This window comes from Siniperca chuatsi, linkage group LG14 (genome assembly GCF_020085105.1).
Source record: "Siniperca chuatsi isolate FFG_IHB_CAS linkage group LG14, ASM2008510v1, whole genome shotgun sequence".
Lineage (NCBI taxonomy): Eukaryota > Metazoa > Chordata > Actinopteri > Centrarchiformes > Sinipercidae > Siniperca > Siniperca chuatsi.
The window spans coordinates 24,133,828-24,154,265 of record NC_058055.1 but is presented as its reverse complement, the minus strand read 5'-3'; the positions used below and the strand labels follow the sequence as shown (position 1 = coordinate 24,154,265).

Sequence of the window (20,438 nt, the reverse complement as noted above, 5' to 3'; positions counted from 1 at the left end):
CATCCAGCCGAAAATATTGAAACAGTGAAGAACTGAAACAGTTTGATTGGTTAAATGAATTACAGTCAGAATTATGTGGAATGAAATCTCATATATAATCTATCCAATTAATCGATTAGTGAATCAACAGAAAATTAATCTGCAACTATTTTGATAATTGATTGACCGTTTAAATATTTCTTTAAGCAAAAACACCAAACATGATCTGGTTTCAGCTTCTCGAGTAACTGATTCTTACTGTTTATCTCTTCTATATCACTCTAAATTGAATATTTTATATCTTCAGATGTCAGCTTGGACTCCGATGGACATTTTTCAATGTTTTCTGACATTTTTTGGACCAAATGGTTAATCGATTATCGATTAATCTGACAATTATTTTCATTAAAGTAATCATTGGTTGCTGCCTTAGTTGTAAGGCTGTAGATATCATGAATGGCATTAGACTGTTGAATGAATATTCTATGCTGTGTATCAATCATTATAAAGCGTTGATAAATAAATATTCAGCTTGTATTATCTTACATCAAATAAAGAACACAGAATTAAATAATATATAAAATGAACATTTGACTGTTAGAGGCAGGCAAAAGTTTTGTTCAATGATCAAGAGACAAATACTGTATACATGTATTTGCTTTCTTGCCGAGAGTTAGATGAGGAGATTGACGCCACTTTCATGTCTGTACGTTAAATATGAAGCTACAGCCAGTAGACAGTTAGCTTAGCTTAGCTTAGCTTAAAGACTGGAAACAGGGGGAAACAGCTAGCCTGTCTCTGTCCAAAGGTAAAAGGCAAAACCTATTAACACTTCTAAAGATCTCAAATTTACACGTTGGGGAACCAGGCTAGCTGTTTCCCCCTGCTTCCAGTCTTTGTGCTAAGCTAAGCTAATTGGCTGCTAGCTGTAGCTTCATATTTAACGTACATACTCAAGAGTGGTATCAATCTTCTCATCTAACTCTCTGCAAGAAAGGTACGAGCATCACATTAAGTAAAATGTTAACATAATGTGTGTTTAAGTACGGGAAACCAACCAAACACCTTACAAAACTGCAAACATTATATATATCTAAAGAGTGAAATATCATTTTAAGGTATTATCTCAATAATGAGGAAAAAAGAAACTTAAAATGGTCTGGAGGAAATGCTGTGTTCAGAGGTTTACATGTTTTTGTTACACAAATAATGTCTCACACAGTGTTTAAGTGAAAATTTATTTGGTACAAAATATTGCTTACATTACAAAATAACATCACTGGATGAGAAGTTACAAATCAGCTTGACTTGTAGATAATAACAATTATTATTATAATAATTCTTATTATTTTAGGATCAAGCACATTAAATTAGTATGAAACTGTGGATCCCAGTGTAGCCCGCTACATAACAGCGCTGGATTTCATATTAATTTATTTCTTTAGAAAAATACAGTATGTATATTGTACTTCAATATCAGAGTATCACAGTTATTAATTTCAGTGCTTAGTTCAGCTTTCAACTTCCTCTCTAAAGGGTATTGAAACATTTTCATGTCAGATTAATAGATGTTGTGAATGGGGGGAACACCACAGGCCTGGGATCAATACAGAAAACATACTGTTTTTATAGTAAAACAATAATTCATTTCTTAGTGTTAACAGTCACAGAATAAGATACAATCACACAAACAAGAGGACATTTAAAGTGCAAACTACATAAAGGGTAAAGGGACGGCTTTATAAAAACTCCTTTGGACATCTCAGATGACCCTTAACCTTCATATACTTTCTGATCATACTTCATCATCTGTGAATAGAGCATTTTGTTTCATGACCTTTTGTAGTGTAATGTTCTTTATTTTTAGCTTAAAGGAAATTCCACTCTCAGATACACTGAACGTCACTGCGTGACATCTGACTTTGTTCCAGTGTCGACACTCTACCTAAATCTGATTTATCTTTCTCTGTCTCACTCACTGGTTTATCTTCATTTTCGAGAACCCCTCACTCAACCCTAAAATACGCGCATTTGCTTTCTTGCTGAAAGTTACATGAGAAGATTGATACCTCTGTCGTACCTGTATGGTAAATACAAAGCTGCTGCCAGTTAGCTTAGCTTAGCATAAAGACTGGAAACAATGGGAAACAGCTAGCTTAGCTCAGTCTAAAGGTAATAAAAATCTGCCTACCAGCAGCTCTAAAACTCACAAATTAACACATTATATCTTGTTCGTTTATTGAAAAGAACGACACATTGTGGTTTTACGGGGGTTATGTGCCAGACTATTTCTTGACCCGGCGCAGTAACTTTCTGGAGTTACTGAGTTACTGTGTACAAATGAAACAAACAAGATATAATGTGTAAATTAGTGAGCTTTAGAGGTGTTGGTAGGTGGATTTTGTTACCTTTGGAAAGAGCCAGGACAGCGGTTTCCCTCTGTTTCCAGTCTTTAAGCTAAGCTAACTGGCTGCTGCCTATAGCTTTATATGTAGCGCACCGACATACGTGAGAGTTGTATCAATCTTCTCATATAACGTTCAGCAAGAAAGCAAATAAGCGCATTTTTACAAAAAAATCCGTTAACATTTAATTGCTGCATTTCAGTCTGGTCTGTCAGTGGAGAAAATGGTCTACAGTGTTTTAGTGTGGAATTTTCCTTTTACATTCAGTAAACCGATGCATGTGGCTTGATATTAAAACCAAGCAGGAAACACCCCTGCTTTAGCCATAAGGCTCTAAAGTTGAAGTTCCTCAAACAGCCACTACTGTAGATACTGACTGCAAGAAACTTCTTTCAGAAGTCCATTTAAAAAGTTCAAACTTCTCTTTTGAAATACAAGGAGAATATTTTCCACAAGAAGTGCTTCAATAGTTTGTCTATTGTACTGTCTTCATTTAGGGGATATTATGGCACATGTTTTCGTCAGTCAGCAATCTTGCAAGTCCCATCTCAGCTTCACTCAGGCTTCTTCCCCTTTGACCAAATGCCAGACCAAATCAGGGCTTTAAATTGTCCCTTCAGAAGACTTTGGATGATATCACAGATACTACATTCATTTTTTTCCTACTGTCTCTGGTTAAAACCAGCAACCTTCTCATGAAGAGAAATTTGAAAAGTCTCAAATATAAATTCCTTCATGGTCCTGCATGTGCACTGTTCATTCACATTACGCGCTAAAGCTTCGGTTGTGCTTTCGTTTCCTTGTGTGGCAACATCTAACCAGCAGCCCCAGCAAGATCATCACAAGTAACGCTATCACTACAACAACGATAATATAGTTATGGATGCCTGATCTATGACACATTTCCTGGGTCACCTTCTCGATGTTGACCGGTTCTGAATATTCCTCGTGAACGCAGGTCACAGTCTCGATGTCGGGGACGACCACGGCTGAGTGCTGGACCATGTGGAGGAAGCCGAGGTTGCTGCAGCAGCTCAGAGGGTTGGAGCCCATGTAGAGGGTTTTTAGTGAGTGCTCCAGAGCGAGCATGGTGCTGTACTCCAGGGTGACCAGGTTGTTGTTCTGCAGGTTTAGCGACTCAATGGAGGACTCTTTGATCCACATAGGTAGAATGGTCAGGTGGTTGGTGGACAGGTCTACATCTTTGAGACTCCTCAGCGAGGAGAGGTCTGTGTTTAGACTGGAAATGTTGTTTTCCCTCAGGAGGAGGTGAACCAGGGAATACTCGAGACCAGAGAGGGAGTCTTTGTCCATGTCTAAGCCAGGGTTCAGGGACAAGTCCAGTAACTTCAGAGGGGTGTTGGCAAATGCGTTCGCAGGCAGAGTCCTCAGATTGTTTTCAGAGAGGTACAGGAACTGCAAGTTTGGTATGGAAGAAAAGGAGACACAATCTGGAGGACCCCGATGGTTTTGGTCCAAGGCACAGATTTCCAGATTATTCTGCTGGAGCTGCAGGTGTTTGATACTTGGAAGTCTTTGAAATATTTGATGGTCCAGGGTGGTGAGGTCGTTTCCTTGTAAGAAGAGCTTTTCCAGCGATTGCAGGGCGTTTTCCCCAAATGTCAGGCTCTGCAGCGAATTATAGCTGAGATTGATAATTTTCACTGTCTGTAGAAGACGTTCATCAGTGATAGAAAACGAGCCGATACAGTTATTGCTCACATTCAGGACCTCAAGGGATCCCATACAGTAAAAAAAGGACTCTGGTATGCTTTTGAGTTGGTTGTAACTCATGTCCAGGTATCTCAGGTCATTTAAAAATACGTTTGTATTTTTTTCAGGATTTCCTGTGACGTTGATGCTCTGAAGTTGGTTTCGTGAAACATCCAGGTATTCAAGCATGTTTTTTCTTGGCAGAAGAGGAAAGTACAGCATTTTGTTTTCACTCAGATCAAGACGGAGAAGTTTATACAAATCAGTTGATCTCGTGCTTTGGAAAAGCTCCATGCTGTTCTTGCTGAGATTGAGCACTTTTAAATTGCAGAGATTGAAGTCAGTGATGCACGTGATTGAGTTCTTGGACAAATCGAGTTCAGTCAGACGATCCAAGGAGTCAAAAGCTCCATCTTCAATCTCCAAGATGACGTTATTGTGGAGGCTGATTTTTGTCAAGGACAAGGCTCCACTGAAAGTATTTTGTGCTATTTTGGTGATGCTATTGCTGTTGAGAGAGAGGTTTGCCAGCGATGGAGAATCAGCCAGGAAATAGTCAGACATTCCTGTGTATAGCCCATTGCTTGAAAGATCAAGTGACTCTACAGCTGTAAGAGGCCCAATGTTGATTTTGGAGAGAGAGAAAACATTCAAATGATTCCTGGACAGATCCAGGACTTTTAGATCAGTCATGTCTTTGAAGAGTCCCGGCTGGATGAAGTGGATCTTGTTGGAGTGAAGATTCAGATGATGGAAGCCGGTGTGATACGCGAGAGTTTCCCGGGTGAGATTTTGCACCTGGTTACGAGAAAGGTCCAGCATTTGGACGCCACGAGGAAGGTTGACTGGGGCGCTTCTAAGGCTCAGATTGCTGCAAAACACATCCATCTGGACCTGCGAACAAAGTCAAAACACACAAGTCTGATTATGTCAGCACACTGCCAAATTGCCTGACCATGACACAATACAGACCGAATGTTTAAACTGTACGTGGAGGGTCGATTTATGAGTCAGTGTATCTACAACATGTTCTTGGCAGCAACACAGTCCTCTGAGGTTTATGATGGTGAGTTGTTCTAATGAAAAAAAACTTTTTTACAATGGCTTTTTCTCTTCAAATGAACTCAAAAAGTTAACGGCTGTTTGATAACTAATGATACAGCTCTCATGCTCAAGTTCTTCAACCAAGATTTTTCCAGTTTAAAGACAACACACCTCATACCTTTATTACCAACCCACAGTTTTCATCATCTTCTCTCCCTTTTCCCTTAATAGATTCAAATATTTGAGTTATTCAGTATAGTTTATAATTGAAACCATATGGCCAGAGACCCTCCTGTCCAAAAACAGCTTATAAAACTGTCCCCCTCTCTGTTTTCTCTCTGAGGTAGAGCACATTCAGCTTCTTGGCATATTTGTGGTATCCTGAAAGTGGCATTCCTTGTTGCTTACAAGCCAGACAAAAACAAACACATTGATTTATTCAAGAAGTACTGGAAGGCAAAACATCTTGTATCTGTTTTAAGACGTTGAGGAATAAATCAGGCTTTTTTTTTTTTAAGGAAGTATCATCCTTAAAAACATGATCTTTTCTCTGACTTCTGGTGTTATCACGGATATACACACTGCTTTTGTGGAGTGCAACTGCTTACATTCCTAAAAACTCTGAAACTAAGCCTCTGTTAGTATAACATCTGATATGTGTGTGGTCGTTTACATCAGATTTAGTCATAGTAATACTGTATCAAATAACTACCAGTCCGACAGATGGGAACCAAGGCAAGAAACACAAACAAGTTAAAGTCTATTTTAATATAATACTGACATGTCCATATGTACACTGAAACAGCTATTAGTTGCTGTAATCACTCCTCCTCTCCATACTGGACCATACTGACTCTAGTGTGAGAGATGGAGGACAAAATCCACATATAAATCCTTTTTTTACCGAAGGTAATATGAGTCTTCAGCAGTCAGAGTTAAACAAATCAAGTATTTATCCTCTAAAGTTACAGTCTTCCTCACCAGACAGTGTTTACTTGCTGAGGAAAAGTTACACAAAGAAGAATTGTTGTTCTAAAAAGACTGAAACTGCCAGGTGCCCTGGTGGTTTTATTTTTCATGCTAAAGTCTGTGCATCTCTTGTTCTGACTGCCGTCCACCTGGAAAACATGTGTGCCGGAAAGCCTGTTGCGTTACTATGACAACTGCCAACCAATGAGCTGTCGTCACCAGTCATAGCTGCCACATTAAATTGCATATTTAACTGGGATTCTTTAGATTTTCATTGCTTATTTCTTCGATACGAACACAAAATGGAAAATAAATCCTGTGGCACCCTTGACCTGTCTTTGAGGTCCCCCAGGGTGCAGTGGTACCCACTTTGGGAACCACTGGCCATGGAGTTTAAGGCTCCAACCATAAACCGCGACATCCCTGGTTCGAGTCCGGTCGGGAAATTTTATTTCTTCTTCTCATTATTATTATTATTATTATCATTTTTGGCCATTTTATGCATATATTATATACTATAACACCTGCTACACACAGTAGTGGTTCAACCAGGAGCCACTTCACAATTTTACAATCTCACAATCTACAATCTTTTACGCATTTGGTCTTTCCTTGGAACAGAAAATGTTACATTTCCAGTTTGTTACATAATTAGAACTACTGCAAAACTAAATGATTCACCAGAAACTCCAAGGAAAAGATGTCACAGTGACACACTAGACTGACTAGTGACCTCCGCAGGGTAACGCAAAATCACTTCCAGTTTTTCTTCCACCAAAGCCAAAAATTATTATTGTCCAAATATTGAAGCTGAAGGTCTGACGGCAGCACAGTTCAAGAGCTAAAACTAATAAACCAGATCCGCTCAGGTTGAAAGCTTTCAAATAAACTATCTGCCTGTAGATAATCTGAAAATACCTCAAGCACCTAATCCATCAGAGATTAGGTGCCTCATCTCAGTTGCCATGGGCAACCCATGAAAATAAACTAACAACAGATGAATAAACCTAGATATATTCAGTATTTATTTAACTGGAAATGTGAGGAATGTGCCTAGAAGATGCCTTAAAACTTAGAAAAATCAGATTTTAAATGTCAAAGTGCCATTGATGAACCACTACCAGAAGTGTGTGTCTCTGTTGTTATCAGGCTTTACTTACAACTTGGCATGGAGGGAGGTGGCGGGAAGGAGGAGAGGATGCCGCCACGCAGCTGGCCAACAGCGGGAAGAGCAGCTGGAAAGCGGCCATGGTGCTGCAGCACAGGGAGAGTCCAGATCACACAAGTTAGAAACACATGAAAGGAAGCATGCTGTCGTTGATATGACTGAAAGGGAAGGAAGAGGGAAGTAGCCCTACCTACTGTGTGACATGCGAAGCTATGACAGAGCTATTTATGCCCTGAGATACAAAAGGGGCTTTTTGTTACTTGTATGCTGTGACATTTCTCTTTTATACTGTACTACAAACTGTATGTAGTTGCAGAACTGGTAGTACTTAGAAAGAATGACTAAGCAAACAAAGCTAAAGGGTTTCCGTGAGATCTGAGTAAATTTAATAAATTCTGTACTGAAGGTTATTGTTTGGAAACAGAAAAAGCAGATTGTGTTGTCGGCACTTAGTGAGTCATCTTTTACGAGACACAAGTTCTGTGTCTCGTTATGTAGCGGAAATGTACTTATTATATAATATTTCCTGATAGGTTCCCCTGAACAAAACAAAACAACATGCAACCTTGCAGGGCAGACAATGTGGGAGTAATTAGCACAGCAGTAATGGTAAGTACCCATGGGGATGATTAGGAGGTGGAAATTTAGGTGAAACAAAAGACGTTTGCAGACAGCGAAAACAACCAGTTAGGTTTTTTAATTAAAAATGCTAGAAGTTGTTGCTCTAAAAACTCACCTGCTGTTGATTTCAGTGTTAAAAATTACATAAGTTTAGTTTAGTTCGTGTGAAATCTTCCCTTCACTCTCATGTAAGACCTTCACAGAACCACAGATTTGCTCTTAGAGTCTGCATAAGAGCAAATTCAATTTAATTAAGACGTTCATCACACTGCTCTCATGTGATGTTTGTCAGTAAATGTCAACTCGAAGCAGATGAAGAGCGCTTGTAGCTGCATTTAATATGGACACATCATTAATTTAGTGCAACTGAAAAGCATTCGCCTTAAATTGTTGGCAATTTACAAATAGAAATGTGAAACTATTTTTTGTTCAATAAGCACCAATCAACCAATGATTAACCTGCTACTTAAGACTAAAAAGCTGCACGGCTTCTTATTAGTGATGCGAAAATTCAAATACACAAAGTTTATCGCACAAGTTACTTGCAGTAACACTTTTAAACATTTACAATCCAGGTACAGTACTTTAGTATACTTTTGAGGTACTTGTACTTTACTTGAGTATTTCCATTTTATACCACTTTATACTTCTACTCCACTACACTTACTGTATTTGACAGCTACAGTTACTGGTTATTTTTCAGATTTAGATATTAAATTAAAAACATATAATAATCTTAAAAATCCAACCTTCTTCCAACAATAAAACAGTGTCTAGTTGGTGCTCCTTGTCACATTTCAGATGTCTGAGTTGTTATCAGTTCCACCAATGAGACATTTACCCTCTGACCTTCTCACATGGTTTAATTTAAATAACAGTTTGAGGCCCAAAGACGTTAAAGTATCCAATATTTCACAAAAAAAATCTATAAATGGGAGAGGAAAGAAGAAAAGACAAAGTTCTGCTTCACAAATTTATCATCTCCAACCCCTCAGATTTATCTTGTGGCCCTTTGGAGGGGCCCGGCCCCTAAGTTGGGCACCACTGGACTAAACTAGCTTAAAATATGTAGCAGTTACAACTAGCTCCACTTCGAGCAGCTGCAACAGTAAAATGCTGCTTACACGCTGATGCATCAGTATTAACAATCTTATAATGTAATTTATGATAATATCTCGGTCACAGGGGACATTTTTCTACAGAATGAGTACTTTTACTTTTGATACTTTAAGTACATTTTGCTAGTAATACTCGTATACTTACTCTTTACTTTTTGCTTCAGTAGAGCTGTAAATTTGAAGCAGGAGGACCAGGAAAACTGTGAGTATTTCAAGCAAAGAAACTCCCCTTTTATTTTGGTGGTATCATAATCCACGGACTATTTTTAAAGATTCTACTCAACAAAGTAAAGTAATCAAACATCTTGTTTACATATGGCATCATTTCACATTGAGCATAGAGCTTTTCATACTTTTCCTGCCTCTTAACTGCTGATTTTCCATCTTGTTCAATTATATATTTTTTCAAATTCCTTTTCAGGCTGGTAAAAGTGGTAATAACACAATGTAAAAATCCAGAGGTTTTATCTTAAACAAGTACTTACATCGTATGTTTTTAATGTAAAATCTTCTCTGCAAACTAGCAACTGATAAGACTTCTGTACCTTTTACTTAGGTTGGCGTTTGAATGCAGGACTTTTACTTATAAAGGAGTATTTTTACATTGTTGTATTGGTACTTTTACTTAAGTAAAGGATCTGAGTACTTCTTCCACCACTGCAATTTGTAACCATGCACACATACTCCAACGAGCAGCATCTGGTCCCACAGTCCAGTCCAAGGCTTCCCAAAACCAAATCCATGCGACAACAACATGCTTTTTAGAGAGCTGAACATTTACCTCACTTTCAGCTTATGACTAATCTTCGCAGTGTCTCCTGACCATGTTGATTTCACATCCTCAGCGCACACACCCACCCACTCACAGATCGATAGTAACCAAGCAAACACCACAAGCCAAAAGCTCCTCTCAGCTGACTCTTCCCTCCACAACGCACAGCTCCGGCTGCTGTCCAGCCATCACATCCTGTGAGAATATCCTGCATCGCTCGGCCCTCTTCCCCCCTCCCACTGTTCTCAGGGAAATGCCTTATAAGGGGGTTGCTCCACTTCAAGGAGACACAACCCAACCCCCCCCCCAATCCGTAAATGTGGAGGATTTCTTTAGAAATAGTTTGGATGTTCTCACACACCAATCTCCATTTGGAATTTGGGACATTTTAATATGTTTGACCACGAAGATAAAAGTTCAAAGCATACTTAGTTCTCCATATGTTTATTATCTTTCAGTTTTTAAGGCAACCTTTTATGGATAAATGTTTGAAAAGAGAGAATGTGTTGATGCTCCATATCTCCACCCAGAGAGAACTAAATGTCAGCAGCAGTTATTGATGGATTTGTCCGCCCGTGATGTGTGGGTGTGTTGAAAAATCACACATCCTTTTCAAGACTGTGGGAGTAAGTCTGAGTTGTCATGTGGATTTTCTCTGGTTCACTATACTGTAAACAAACAACACTGTAATTCTAATGAGTAAGACCAGTTTACACATACAGACAATTAGCTTTAAATGACTGTGCAACTGTCTGAATGTTTCGACCAGCTGGAAAAGTGAATAAGTAAAACTTTAGTAAAACCTTTAGTCAAAATTTAGTGCTCTTTAGCAAAGCACTGAACCTCTGCCTGTTTCAGTGGGGCTGCTCAGTGGTAGACTGTACTGTGAGTATTTCAAGTGAAGAAAATCACCTTTTATTTTGGCAGTATCATGAGCTACGGACTATTTTTGGACTTGTTTTTAAGGATTCTACTTTAACAAAGTAGTAAATATTTTTAGTAATCAAAAATCTTGTTTAGACATGGCATTATTTCACATTGAGCATTTCATATTTTTCTTTCCTCTTAACTGCTGTTGTATCTCCAAAACATCAACTTTTGTAATGGTTTATTTAGCTTGAATGTTTTCTCAACCCATAAAAGAACTTTTAAAATTAAAATTCAAAATCCCCAAATTTGGAGGTGCATGGTTTTCAGAGGTTTAGGCAGCATGTACATAATATTTTTTTACTTTTTCTGGTAGGTTATGTGTTAAGTTAATGTATAAATGTGCTCGCAACTGACGTGCAGAGGTGGAAGAAGAATTCAGATCTTCTGCTTGAGTAGAAACAGCAATACCACAGTGTAAAAATACATTACAAATAAAAGTCCCACATTCAAAAGTACAAGTAAAAATACAGATGTTTTATCAAGAAAATGTTCTTAAAGGTGGGGTATGCAAACTAATCCAATACACATCTTTTTGTCAAATTCAGCAGCTATCTCCTCAGGGCCCGCTAGCTGTCCGTTCAGTGTGTGTGCTGAAAAAAAACTCGGGTGTTTGTACACAGCCCTGGCTCTGTAAATGGGAAACAAACAAAGTGGAGCTGCTTTGCTGGCTGGGAAACGTCTCGTCTTTGCTGGCTGTTCGCTTCGCAGCAGCAACTGTAGGGACAGTTTGCTAACCCACAACCTAGCTAACGTTAGTCACATTACTTGCTGTGTCGTTGTTCGCTCTATATTGGTATTTGTCATGGAGTTGGATGTCTCCAGAATCGCATACCCCACCTTTAAAGCTGCATTAATTGCTCTTTTGCCACTTGGGGGCAGCACAACAAGCTGTAACCGCTGACATATCATCACCTTATAAAGTTGATATGGTGAACGTGTTAGCAAACAGTTGCTTAATTACACATCCAGCAGACACAGAGCAACATTAACATTCATTTGGAGTCGTGGTTTTGTCCACCTGATGAATGTAAGTCCAATATTTACCCTCCTTTCAGCTCTGCTTTGGTCTCCACCAACTCCTAAGGGAAATATCTGGATCTTTAGCTGCTAAATGCTTCAATATGTTCACCTTTGAGAGTTGGGTGATAATTCTCTGTAGGTTTATATATAGTGTATATGTTACATATATTCATTTGACCTATTGTTACATTGTATTTGGTCGAGGTGGACCTGATTTTAACTACTTTACATACACTGATGAAGATACGATTGAAATCTCCGGAAAAAGCTAGCGAGTGGACCTTCAGTTGGGATTGTTTTGTCAAACTACTTTATTTCTACAACTACTGCTAGATGTCAAACTACCATTTTCTAAATATTCTGTTTGGCATTTACATCTAATGCATCATATGTTCTAAGTTTATGTTTTTTATACAAAACCTTAAAAAGTAACTTGTAGTTATTACTGTCAAATAAATGAAGTAGAGTAAAAAGTACAACAGTTCCCTCTTTAGTGAAGTGGAAGTATAAAAATTGCACTTCTACTATTTTCCATAACTGACATGCAGTGGTGGAAGAAGTGTTCAGATCTTCTACTTTGGTAAAAGTACAACTACCACAGTGTAAAATTCTCTGTTTTTCATCTTGTTCAATACTTTTTTACATTCCTGTTCTTGCTGGTTGATATTATTGTACAAATCTGTTTGCAACCGATGGTGGAAGACGTATTTTAGACGTTTTAATTAAGTAAAAATAGTAATAACACACTGTAAAAATACTCAAACCTCCATACAGAAGTATAATCAACAAAATTAACTTACAGTATCAAAAGTAAAAGTACTCATTATGCAGAAAAAGTCCCCTTTTATTATTATTATTTATGATATGTAAGTAGCATTTTACTGTTGCAGTTGGAGCTAATTTGAACTACTTTATATACTTTACAAAAACAATCCTACGAAGAAGATGGTCCCCATCTGCTGTGTAATATGGTTAAAAGCTCCGGTAAAAGCTAATAAGTGGACTTTGAGCTGGGATTGTTACAATTTCCGGTGTCAAAAATGAAGTTTGATGCTTTTCTTTTAAGAAAAATTTAAAAATACTTTGGATGCAACAATCATAAAAGCTACTGGGCTCGTGTCAACAGATCCATCTCCATGACAACTGAGCAGATTTCATCTGCTGATGAAGACTTTGATGATTTACTTTACACAGTATACTGTTATTACACTTATGTTTTGTACATAAAACCTTAAATTACAGAAGTAACTAGTGAATTTAGTTGTCAAATAAATAAAAAGTACAATATTCTCTCCAAAATGAAATGGAGGAAGAAATAAAAGTACCTCATAATTGTAGTACAGTACTGTAGATAATACTGTAAAATGCACTTACCATTGCTGACATACATATAAAGAGAATAAGAAAGAGTGAAAAAGTATAAATATTATTCTAAATAAGCATATAAGAAGAAGTCTTACCTGGTCGGTTCTTCTGCAGTGTCTCGTACATTCGTAGTAGCTCTGGTTTCACATTCCCCATCCTTTCATCCTTCATTATGTTTGATAACACACACACACACACACACACACACACACACACACACACACACACACACACACACACACACACACACACCACTTCACCGCTTCATATTACAAATAAAACACACCACCTGATGCACACCTTCCTTGGGGAATTGTCCCCTTTTATTTACCGGGATTCCCAGACTTTTTGTTTCCAGTTCCATGAAGCTCAGCCTCAGCGTCACTCATGAATGTGAGGAGGGTTTGGTTGTTTTTTTTTTGGTTGTTTTTTTACCCCCAGATATTTGTTTCCTGGAGGGAGACAGTGAGATCAGTGGGATGTTATTCCAACACATCAATCAGTAATTCAATGGCCGGGGAGAGACTCTGGGAAGATCAACTCTGCCTCCTGCTGTTCAGACTCTGACAATGCAGCATTTAATGTTTTATGCAGCTGATTTTGTCATTTGCATCACTGCCTGCTGTGTTAATTGCAGTGGTGGACATTTACTCAAGTACTACTTAAGTACAAGTTTGAGGTACTTATATCCAATTTATGCTACTTTATACTTAAACAGCTAAAGTTACCAGTTACTTTGATTTTACATACAAAACATATGCTCAACTCATTAAACATGATGCATTGTTATAGATTTAAAGGCCCTGTCAGTGCCCGATCCGTTCTGCACATGCGCTAAAGTGGTCCTGTCAGGTTACCGCGAATGTGCCTGTTCAAAATTACTCGTGATGTGAATGACTGCTCATAAAACAATCCGACTCACACTCAAGATAACAAAATTGTTTTTAATTATTAGAAATGTAATAGTTCGGTCCGTGTATCATCAGATAATGCGTGTTTCATTTGTAATTAAAAACAAACTGTTTTGTTTTAATGAAAAACACACGTACCAGATAGTATGTCATTATGAAAGTTGTTGTAAATATAATCACAGTATATAATATAAAAATAATAAATTATTTTGAAATCGCAATCCTCTGTTATAGAGTTCTCTATTTTTATACTTTTTTAAAACTCGCTGACTGTAAAGTAAAATGTGTCAGGTTTTCTATAACTTCAGTAAATTCCCTATTACATAATAGTGAACTATTCAATTTCCAATGATTAAAAACTATTTTGTTATCTTGATTCCAGAGATTTAGTTTTAGTATTTTGAACAGGCACATTTGCGGTAAGCTTCGTTGACTGACAGGACCTATTTTGCGCATGTGCAGAACAGATCGGGCACTGACAAGCCCCTCACAGGTGTTTCCTGGTATCAGAATCAGAATCAGAATCAGAAATACTTTATTGATCCCCGTAGGGAAACTCTTTGTTCCAGTAGCTCTTCTTTACGTCAGTGCACACAGGAGAAAACGATATTATACACTATAAACAGGTCAGAAATAAATTAAGTAACATGTTGGTATAAGTATAAGATAAACTAAGTGTCGAGTACCAAGTGGGTTTACTGGTAGATGGTGAAGTACAGTATAAATACAATGTCACTAATTATGTAATAAATAATAGTAAAAGCGGAGGTGCATGTACTGTCGAGAGTAATTGAGGTATATCCGTAACAGTAATAAGAAAAACTAACAAGGGAAAACTAATATTGCACTTGAGTAGTAAACAGAATATTGCACAATTATTATTAAGATGTAATGCTCAATGTCCAGTTTAGTGACCTAGGGTCAAACAGACTAATCCTTAGAGGGAGGAGTTAAAGAGTTTGATGGCCACAGGCAGGAATGACTTCCTGTGGCGCTCTGTGGTGCTCTTTGGTGGGATGAGTCTTCCGCTGAAGGTGCTCCTTTGTTTAGCCAGCACGTCATGGAGCGGGTGGGAGACACTGTCCAAGATGGCGTGTAGTTTGGCCAGCATCCTCCTCTCTGACACCACCGCCAGAGAGTCCAGCTCCACCCCACAATGTCACTGGCCTTACGGATCAGTTTGTTCAGTCTGTTTGCGTCCGCTACCTTTAACCTGCTGCCCCAGCATGCAACAGCATACAGGATAGCACTGGCCACCACAGACTCATAGAACATCTTCAGCATTGTCCGGCAGATGTTGAAGGACCTCAGCCTCCTCAGGAAATAGAGGCGGCTCTGGCCCTTCCTGTAAACAGCCTGAGTGTTCTTGGTCCAGTCCAGTTTATTATCCAAGTGTACTCCCAGGTACTTGTAGTCCTCCACAATGTCCACACTGACCCCCTGGATGGAAACCGGGGTCACTGGTGCCTTGGCCCCCTTGGTATGTTGCTGATTAGATCTACTCAGGTTGGAGTTATATGAAGCTCTGCTAGGATTTTTTTTTTTATCTTTTTTTTTTTTATCTTGTTGCACATGACAATAACGTGTGTGTAGAAATTATTATCTCGTGTGCATGATAAAAAAAAAGTATATCATGTTTTAGGACCTTCAAGGCTCCATAATTTAACACTGAAAGGGGCCATTTTGCATAGTGAGTACTTTTACTTTTGCTACCTTACATGCTGCCATACATTTAGCTGGTAATACTTAACTTTAACTTGTAACAGAGTATATTTACACTCTGATATTGTTACTTTTACTTAAGTAAAGGATCTGAGTACTTCTTCTACCACTGCTTTCTACTGATTTATTTGATAGCTTTGGTTACTAGTTACTTTGCAGATTCAGATTATTAAAACAAAATATAAATAAACTAATAAATTATGATGTATTATTATGGATTAAACTACCCAGCAGTATATAAACTAATTAAACTTAGCCCCACCTTTGCCAGCTTCAACATTAAAAGCGATGAACACATTAATGCAATTATAATCCAATAATATAATATATATTATTCTGAAATGGGCCGTTCTGCATAATGAGTACTTTTACTTTTGGTACTTTAAGTATAATTTGAGGCTAATACTTTCATACTTTTACTGAAGTAAGATTTTGAATGCAGGACTTTTACCTGTAAGAATATTTTTACACTATAGTATCGCTACTTTTACTCAAGTAAAAGATCTGAGTACCTCTTCCACCACTGGTGTGTTTGAGACCTTCTTGAGATGCAAATAGGAACATTGATTCAATTGTATAAACAAATTATTGCAACATCCTTTATTGGATACTGTATATTATACTTTTATATAATTAATAAATAAATAAAATGAATTCAAATAAGCACATTTGTAACATAACAGTGTAGGTGACAGGGCTGTGGGGGTCTGACAACAAAAACACTGGTAACAACTCCTGTAAAACAAACGACATAGGAAGTGACAGTTTGCTGAGCTCCTCTCACACACACACACACACACACACACACACACATCTATGCTACTTTATACTTAAACAGCTAAAGTTACCAGTTACTTTGATTTTACATACAAAACATATGCTCAACTCATTAAACATGATGCATTGTTATAGATTTAAAGGCCCTGTCAGTGCCCGATCCGTTCTGCACATGCGCTAAAGTGGTCCTGTCAGGTTACCGCGAATGTGCCTGTTCAAAATTACTCGTGATGTGAATGACTGCTCATAAAACAATCCGACTCACACTCAAGATAACAAAATTGTTTTTAATTATTAGAAATGTAATAGTTCGGTCCGTGTATCATCAGATAATGCGTGTTTCATTTGTAATTAAAAACAAACTGTTTTGTTTTAATGAAAACACACGTACCAGATAGTATGTCATTATGAAAGTTGTTGTAAATATAATCACAGTATATAATATAAAAATAATAAATTATTTTGAAATCGCAATCCTCTGTTATAGAGTTCTCTATTTTTATACTTTTTTAAAACTCGCTGACTGTAAAGTAAAATGTGTCAGGTTTTCTATAACTTCAGTAAATTCCCTATTACATAATAGTGAACTATTCAATTTCCAATGATTAAAAACTATTTTGTTATCTTGATTCCAGAGATTTAGTTTTAGTATTTTGAACAGGCACATTTGCGGTAAGCTTCGTTGACTGACAGGACCTATTTTGCGCATGTGCAGAACAGATCGGGCACTGACAAGCCCCTCACAGGTGTTTCCTGGTATCAGAATCAGAATCAGAATCAGAAATACTTTATTGATCCCCGTAGGGAAACTCTTTGTTCCAGTAGCTCTTCTTTACGTCAGTGCACACAGGAGAAAACGATATTATACACTATAAACAGGTCAGAAATAAATTAAGTAACATGTTGGTATAAGTATAAGATAAACTAAGTGTCGAGTACCAAGTGGGTTTACTGGTAGATGGTGAAGTACAGTATAAATACAATGTCACTAATTATGTAATAAATAATAGTAAAAGCGGAGGTGCATGTACTGTCGAGAGTAATTGAGGTATATCCGTAACAGTAATAAGAAAAACTAACAAGGGAAAACTAATATTGCACTTGAGTAGTAAACAGAATATTGCACAATTATTATTAAGATGTAATGCTCAATGTCCAGTTTAGTGACCTAGGGTCAAACAGACTAATCCTTAGAGGGAGGAGTTAAAGAGTTTGATGGCCACAGGCAGGAATGACTTCCTGTGGCGCTCTGTGGTGCTCTTTGGTGGGATGAGTCTTCCGCTGAAGGTGCTCCTTTGTTTAGCCAGCACGTCATGGAGCGGGTGGGAGACACTGTCCAAGATGGCGTGTAGTTTGGCCAGCATCCTCCTCTCTGACACCACCGCCAGAGAGTCCAGCTCCACCCCACAATGTCACTGGCCTTACGGATCAGTTTGTTCAGTCTGTTTGCGTCCGCTACCTTTAACCTGCTGCCCCAGCATGCAACAGCATACAGGATAGCACTGGCCACCACAGACTCATAGAACATCTTCAGCATTGTCCGGCAGATGTTGAAGGACCTCAGCCTCCTCAGGAAATAGAGGCGGCTCTGGCCCTTCCTGTAAACAGCCTGAGTGTTCTTGGTCCAGTCCAGTTTATTATCCAAGTGTACTCCCAGGTACTTGTAGTCCTCCACAATGTCCACACTGACCCCCTGGATGGAAACCGGGGTCACTGGTGCCTTGGCCCCCTTGGTATGTTGCTGATTAGATCTACTCAGGTTGGAGTTATATGAAGCTCTGCTAGGATTTTTTTTTTTATCTTTTTTTTTTTTATCTTGTTGCACATGACAATAACGTGTGTGTAGAAATTATTATCTCGTGTGCATGATAAAAAAAAAAGTATATCATGTTTTAGGACCTTCAAGGCTCCATAATTTAACACTGAAGGGGCCATTTTGCATAGTGAGTACTTTTACTTTTGCTACCTTACATGCTGCCATACATTTAGCTGGTAATACTTAACTTTAACTTGTAACAGAGTATATTTACACTCTGATATTGTTACTTTTACTTAAGTAAAGGATCTGAGTACTTCTTCTACCACTGCTTTCTACTGATTTATTTGATAGCTTTGGTTACTAGTTACTTTGCAGATTCAGATTATTAAAACAAAATATAAATAAACTAATAAATTATGATGTATTATTATGGATTAAACTACCCAGCAGTATATAAACTAATTAAACTTAGCCCCACCTTTGCCAGCTTCAACATTAAAAGCGATGAACACATTAATGCAATTATAATCCAATAATATAATATATATTATTCTGAAATGGGCCGTTCTGCATAATGAGTACTTTTACTTTTGGTACTTTAAGTATAATTTGAGGCTAATACTTTCATACTTTTACTGAAGTAAGATTTTGAATGCAGGACTTTTACCTGTAAGAATATTTTTACACTATAGTATCGCTACTTTTACTCAAGTAAAAGATCTGAGTACCTCTTCCACCACTGGTGTGTTTGAGACCTTCTTGAGATGCAAATAGGAACATTGATTCAATTGTATAAACAAATTATTGCAACATCCTTTATTGGATACTGTATATTATACTTTTATATAATTAATAAATAAATAAAATGAATTCAAATAAGCACATTTGTAACATAACAGTGTAGGTGACAGGGCTGTGGGGGTCTGACAACAAAAACACTGGTAACAACTCCTGTAAAACAAACGACATAGGAAGTGACAGTTTGCTGAGCTCCTCTCACACACACACACACACACACACACACACACATCTATGCTATAAAATAAAGTCTGGATGGCTTTAGGATGCGCTTTAGTGGTCTACGGGGCGTAGACCACCAACACCTCCTGCCTGGTGAAGAAGGCTCACCAGCGCCTCCTCTTCCTGAGGACACTGAAGAAGAACCGACTGTCCTCAGCTGTCCTGGTGAACGTCTATCGCTGCACAGCAGAGAGCATCTTAAACCAGCTGTGTCACAGTCTGGTGTGGGAACTGCTCTGCTGCAGAGCGCGAGGCACTGGAGCGGGTGGTGAAAACGGCCCAGCGCATCACAGGGACTCCACTTCCAGCCAGGACCAGCAGACTGAGGAACAGCTTTTTTCCCCAGAGTAAATGGTAAATGGACTGCACTTATATAGCGCCTTTCTAGTCTTTCTGACTACTCAGAGCTGTCTTCCTACTGAACTCTGCCCCCCGCTGATTCCACTGTCCCCTCATATACTTTAACCTACATGTACCACATGTTCATTTGCACTACCAGACTATTTATTTATACATATACTGCATCATTTGCACTCCAGTACTATGTACTGAATACTGCAATAACTCATCTACTGCACTGTTAACTATTTCCATAAATCGCACTACTTTACATTCATTGCACTGCTGTTCTGCCCAGTCCAATTCATTATTGTACATATCCATCAATATACTTCTGTTTATAGTAATGCCATCTGTATATAATGTCCATAATACCACTTGTAAAATATTTTCATAATACTGCTCTATCCTGCATTTATGCAAACGCTTTATATCCTGTACTTGCTTATTGCACTTCTGGTTAGACCTAAACTGCATTTTGTTGCCTTGTACTTGTACATGTGTAATGACAATAAAGTTTAATCTAATCTAATCTAAACCATGTAATTACAACGTCGTCGGTTCGATCCCAGCTTTGTTCCACATCACCCCCCTTTGCTCTGTGGTAAAAGTGGTAATTTGAACCTTTTATTTGGTTGTGTTGCTGCTTTGTCTTTGTCCTTTTTACATGAAACTTTCTGTTATGCTGGTTTTGCACATTAACGCTACTCTTTTGCACTACCCTCATTCCCACTATAACCATAGTTTTCTATTTGCACTATAACTTATATTACTCAAATTACACTGATTACTGTACATGTTTTTGT

At 38.1% G+C, this 20,438-nt stretch overlaps 1 protein-coding gene across 4 annotated transcripts; it reads right to left on the bottom strand.

Moving 5' to 3' along the window:
- Nucleotides 1-1,203: 1,203 nt before the first annotated feature.
- On the bottom strand, nucleotides 1,204-13,234 carry lrrc32 (leucine rich repeat containing 32). 4 transcript variants are annotated; one of them, XM_044221420.1, is made up of 4 exons: nucleotides 9,702-10,031; nucleotides 9,163-9,186; nucleotides 7,271-7,364; nucleotides 1,204-4,991 (listed from the first exon to the last, which is right to left on the bottom strand). In XM_044221420.1, the coding sequence occupies exons 1-4, from the start codon at nucleotides 9,758-9,760 to the stop codon at nucleotides 3,150-3,152; spliced, it is 2,019 nt and encodes a 672-aa protein (XP_044077355.1). In that variant the 5' UTR covers nucleotides 9,761-10,031; the 3' UTR covers nucleotides 1,204-3,149. The 4 variants fall into 4 exon arrangements, with proteins under 4 accessions (XP_044077355.1, XP_044077358.1, XP_044077356.1 ...); XM_044221423.1 differs by lacking the exons at nucleotides 9,163-9,186; nucleotides 9,702-10,031 and adding an exon at nucleotides 13,200-13,234; XM_044221421.1 differs by lacking the exon at nucleotides 9,163-9,186 and having other exon boundaries at nucleotides 9,702-10,026.
- Nucleotides 13,235-20,438: the final 7,204 nt, after the last annotated feature.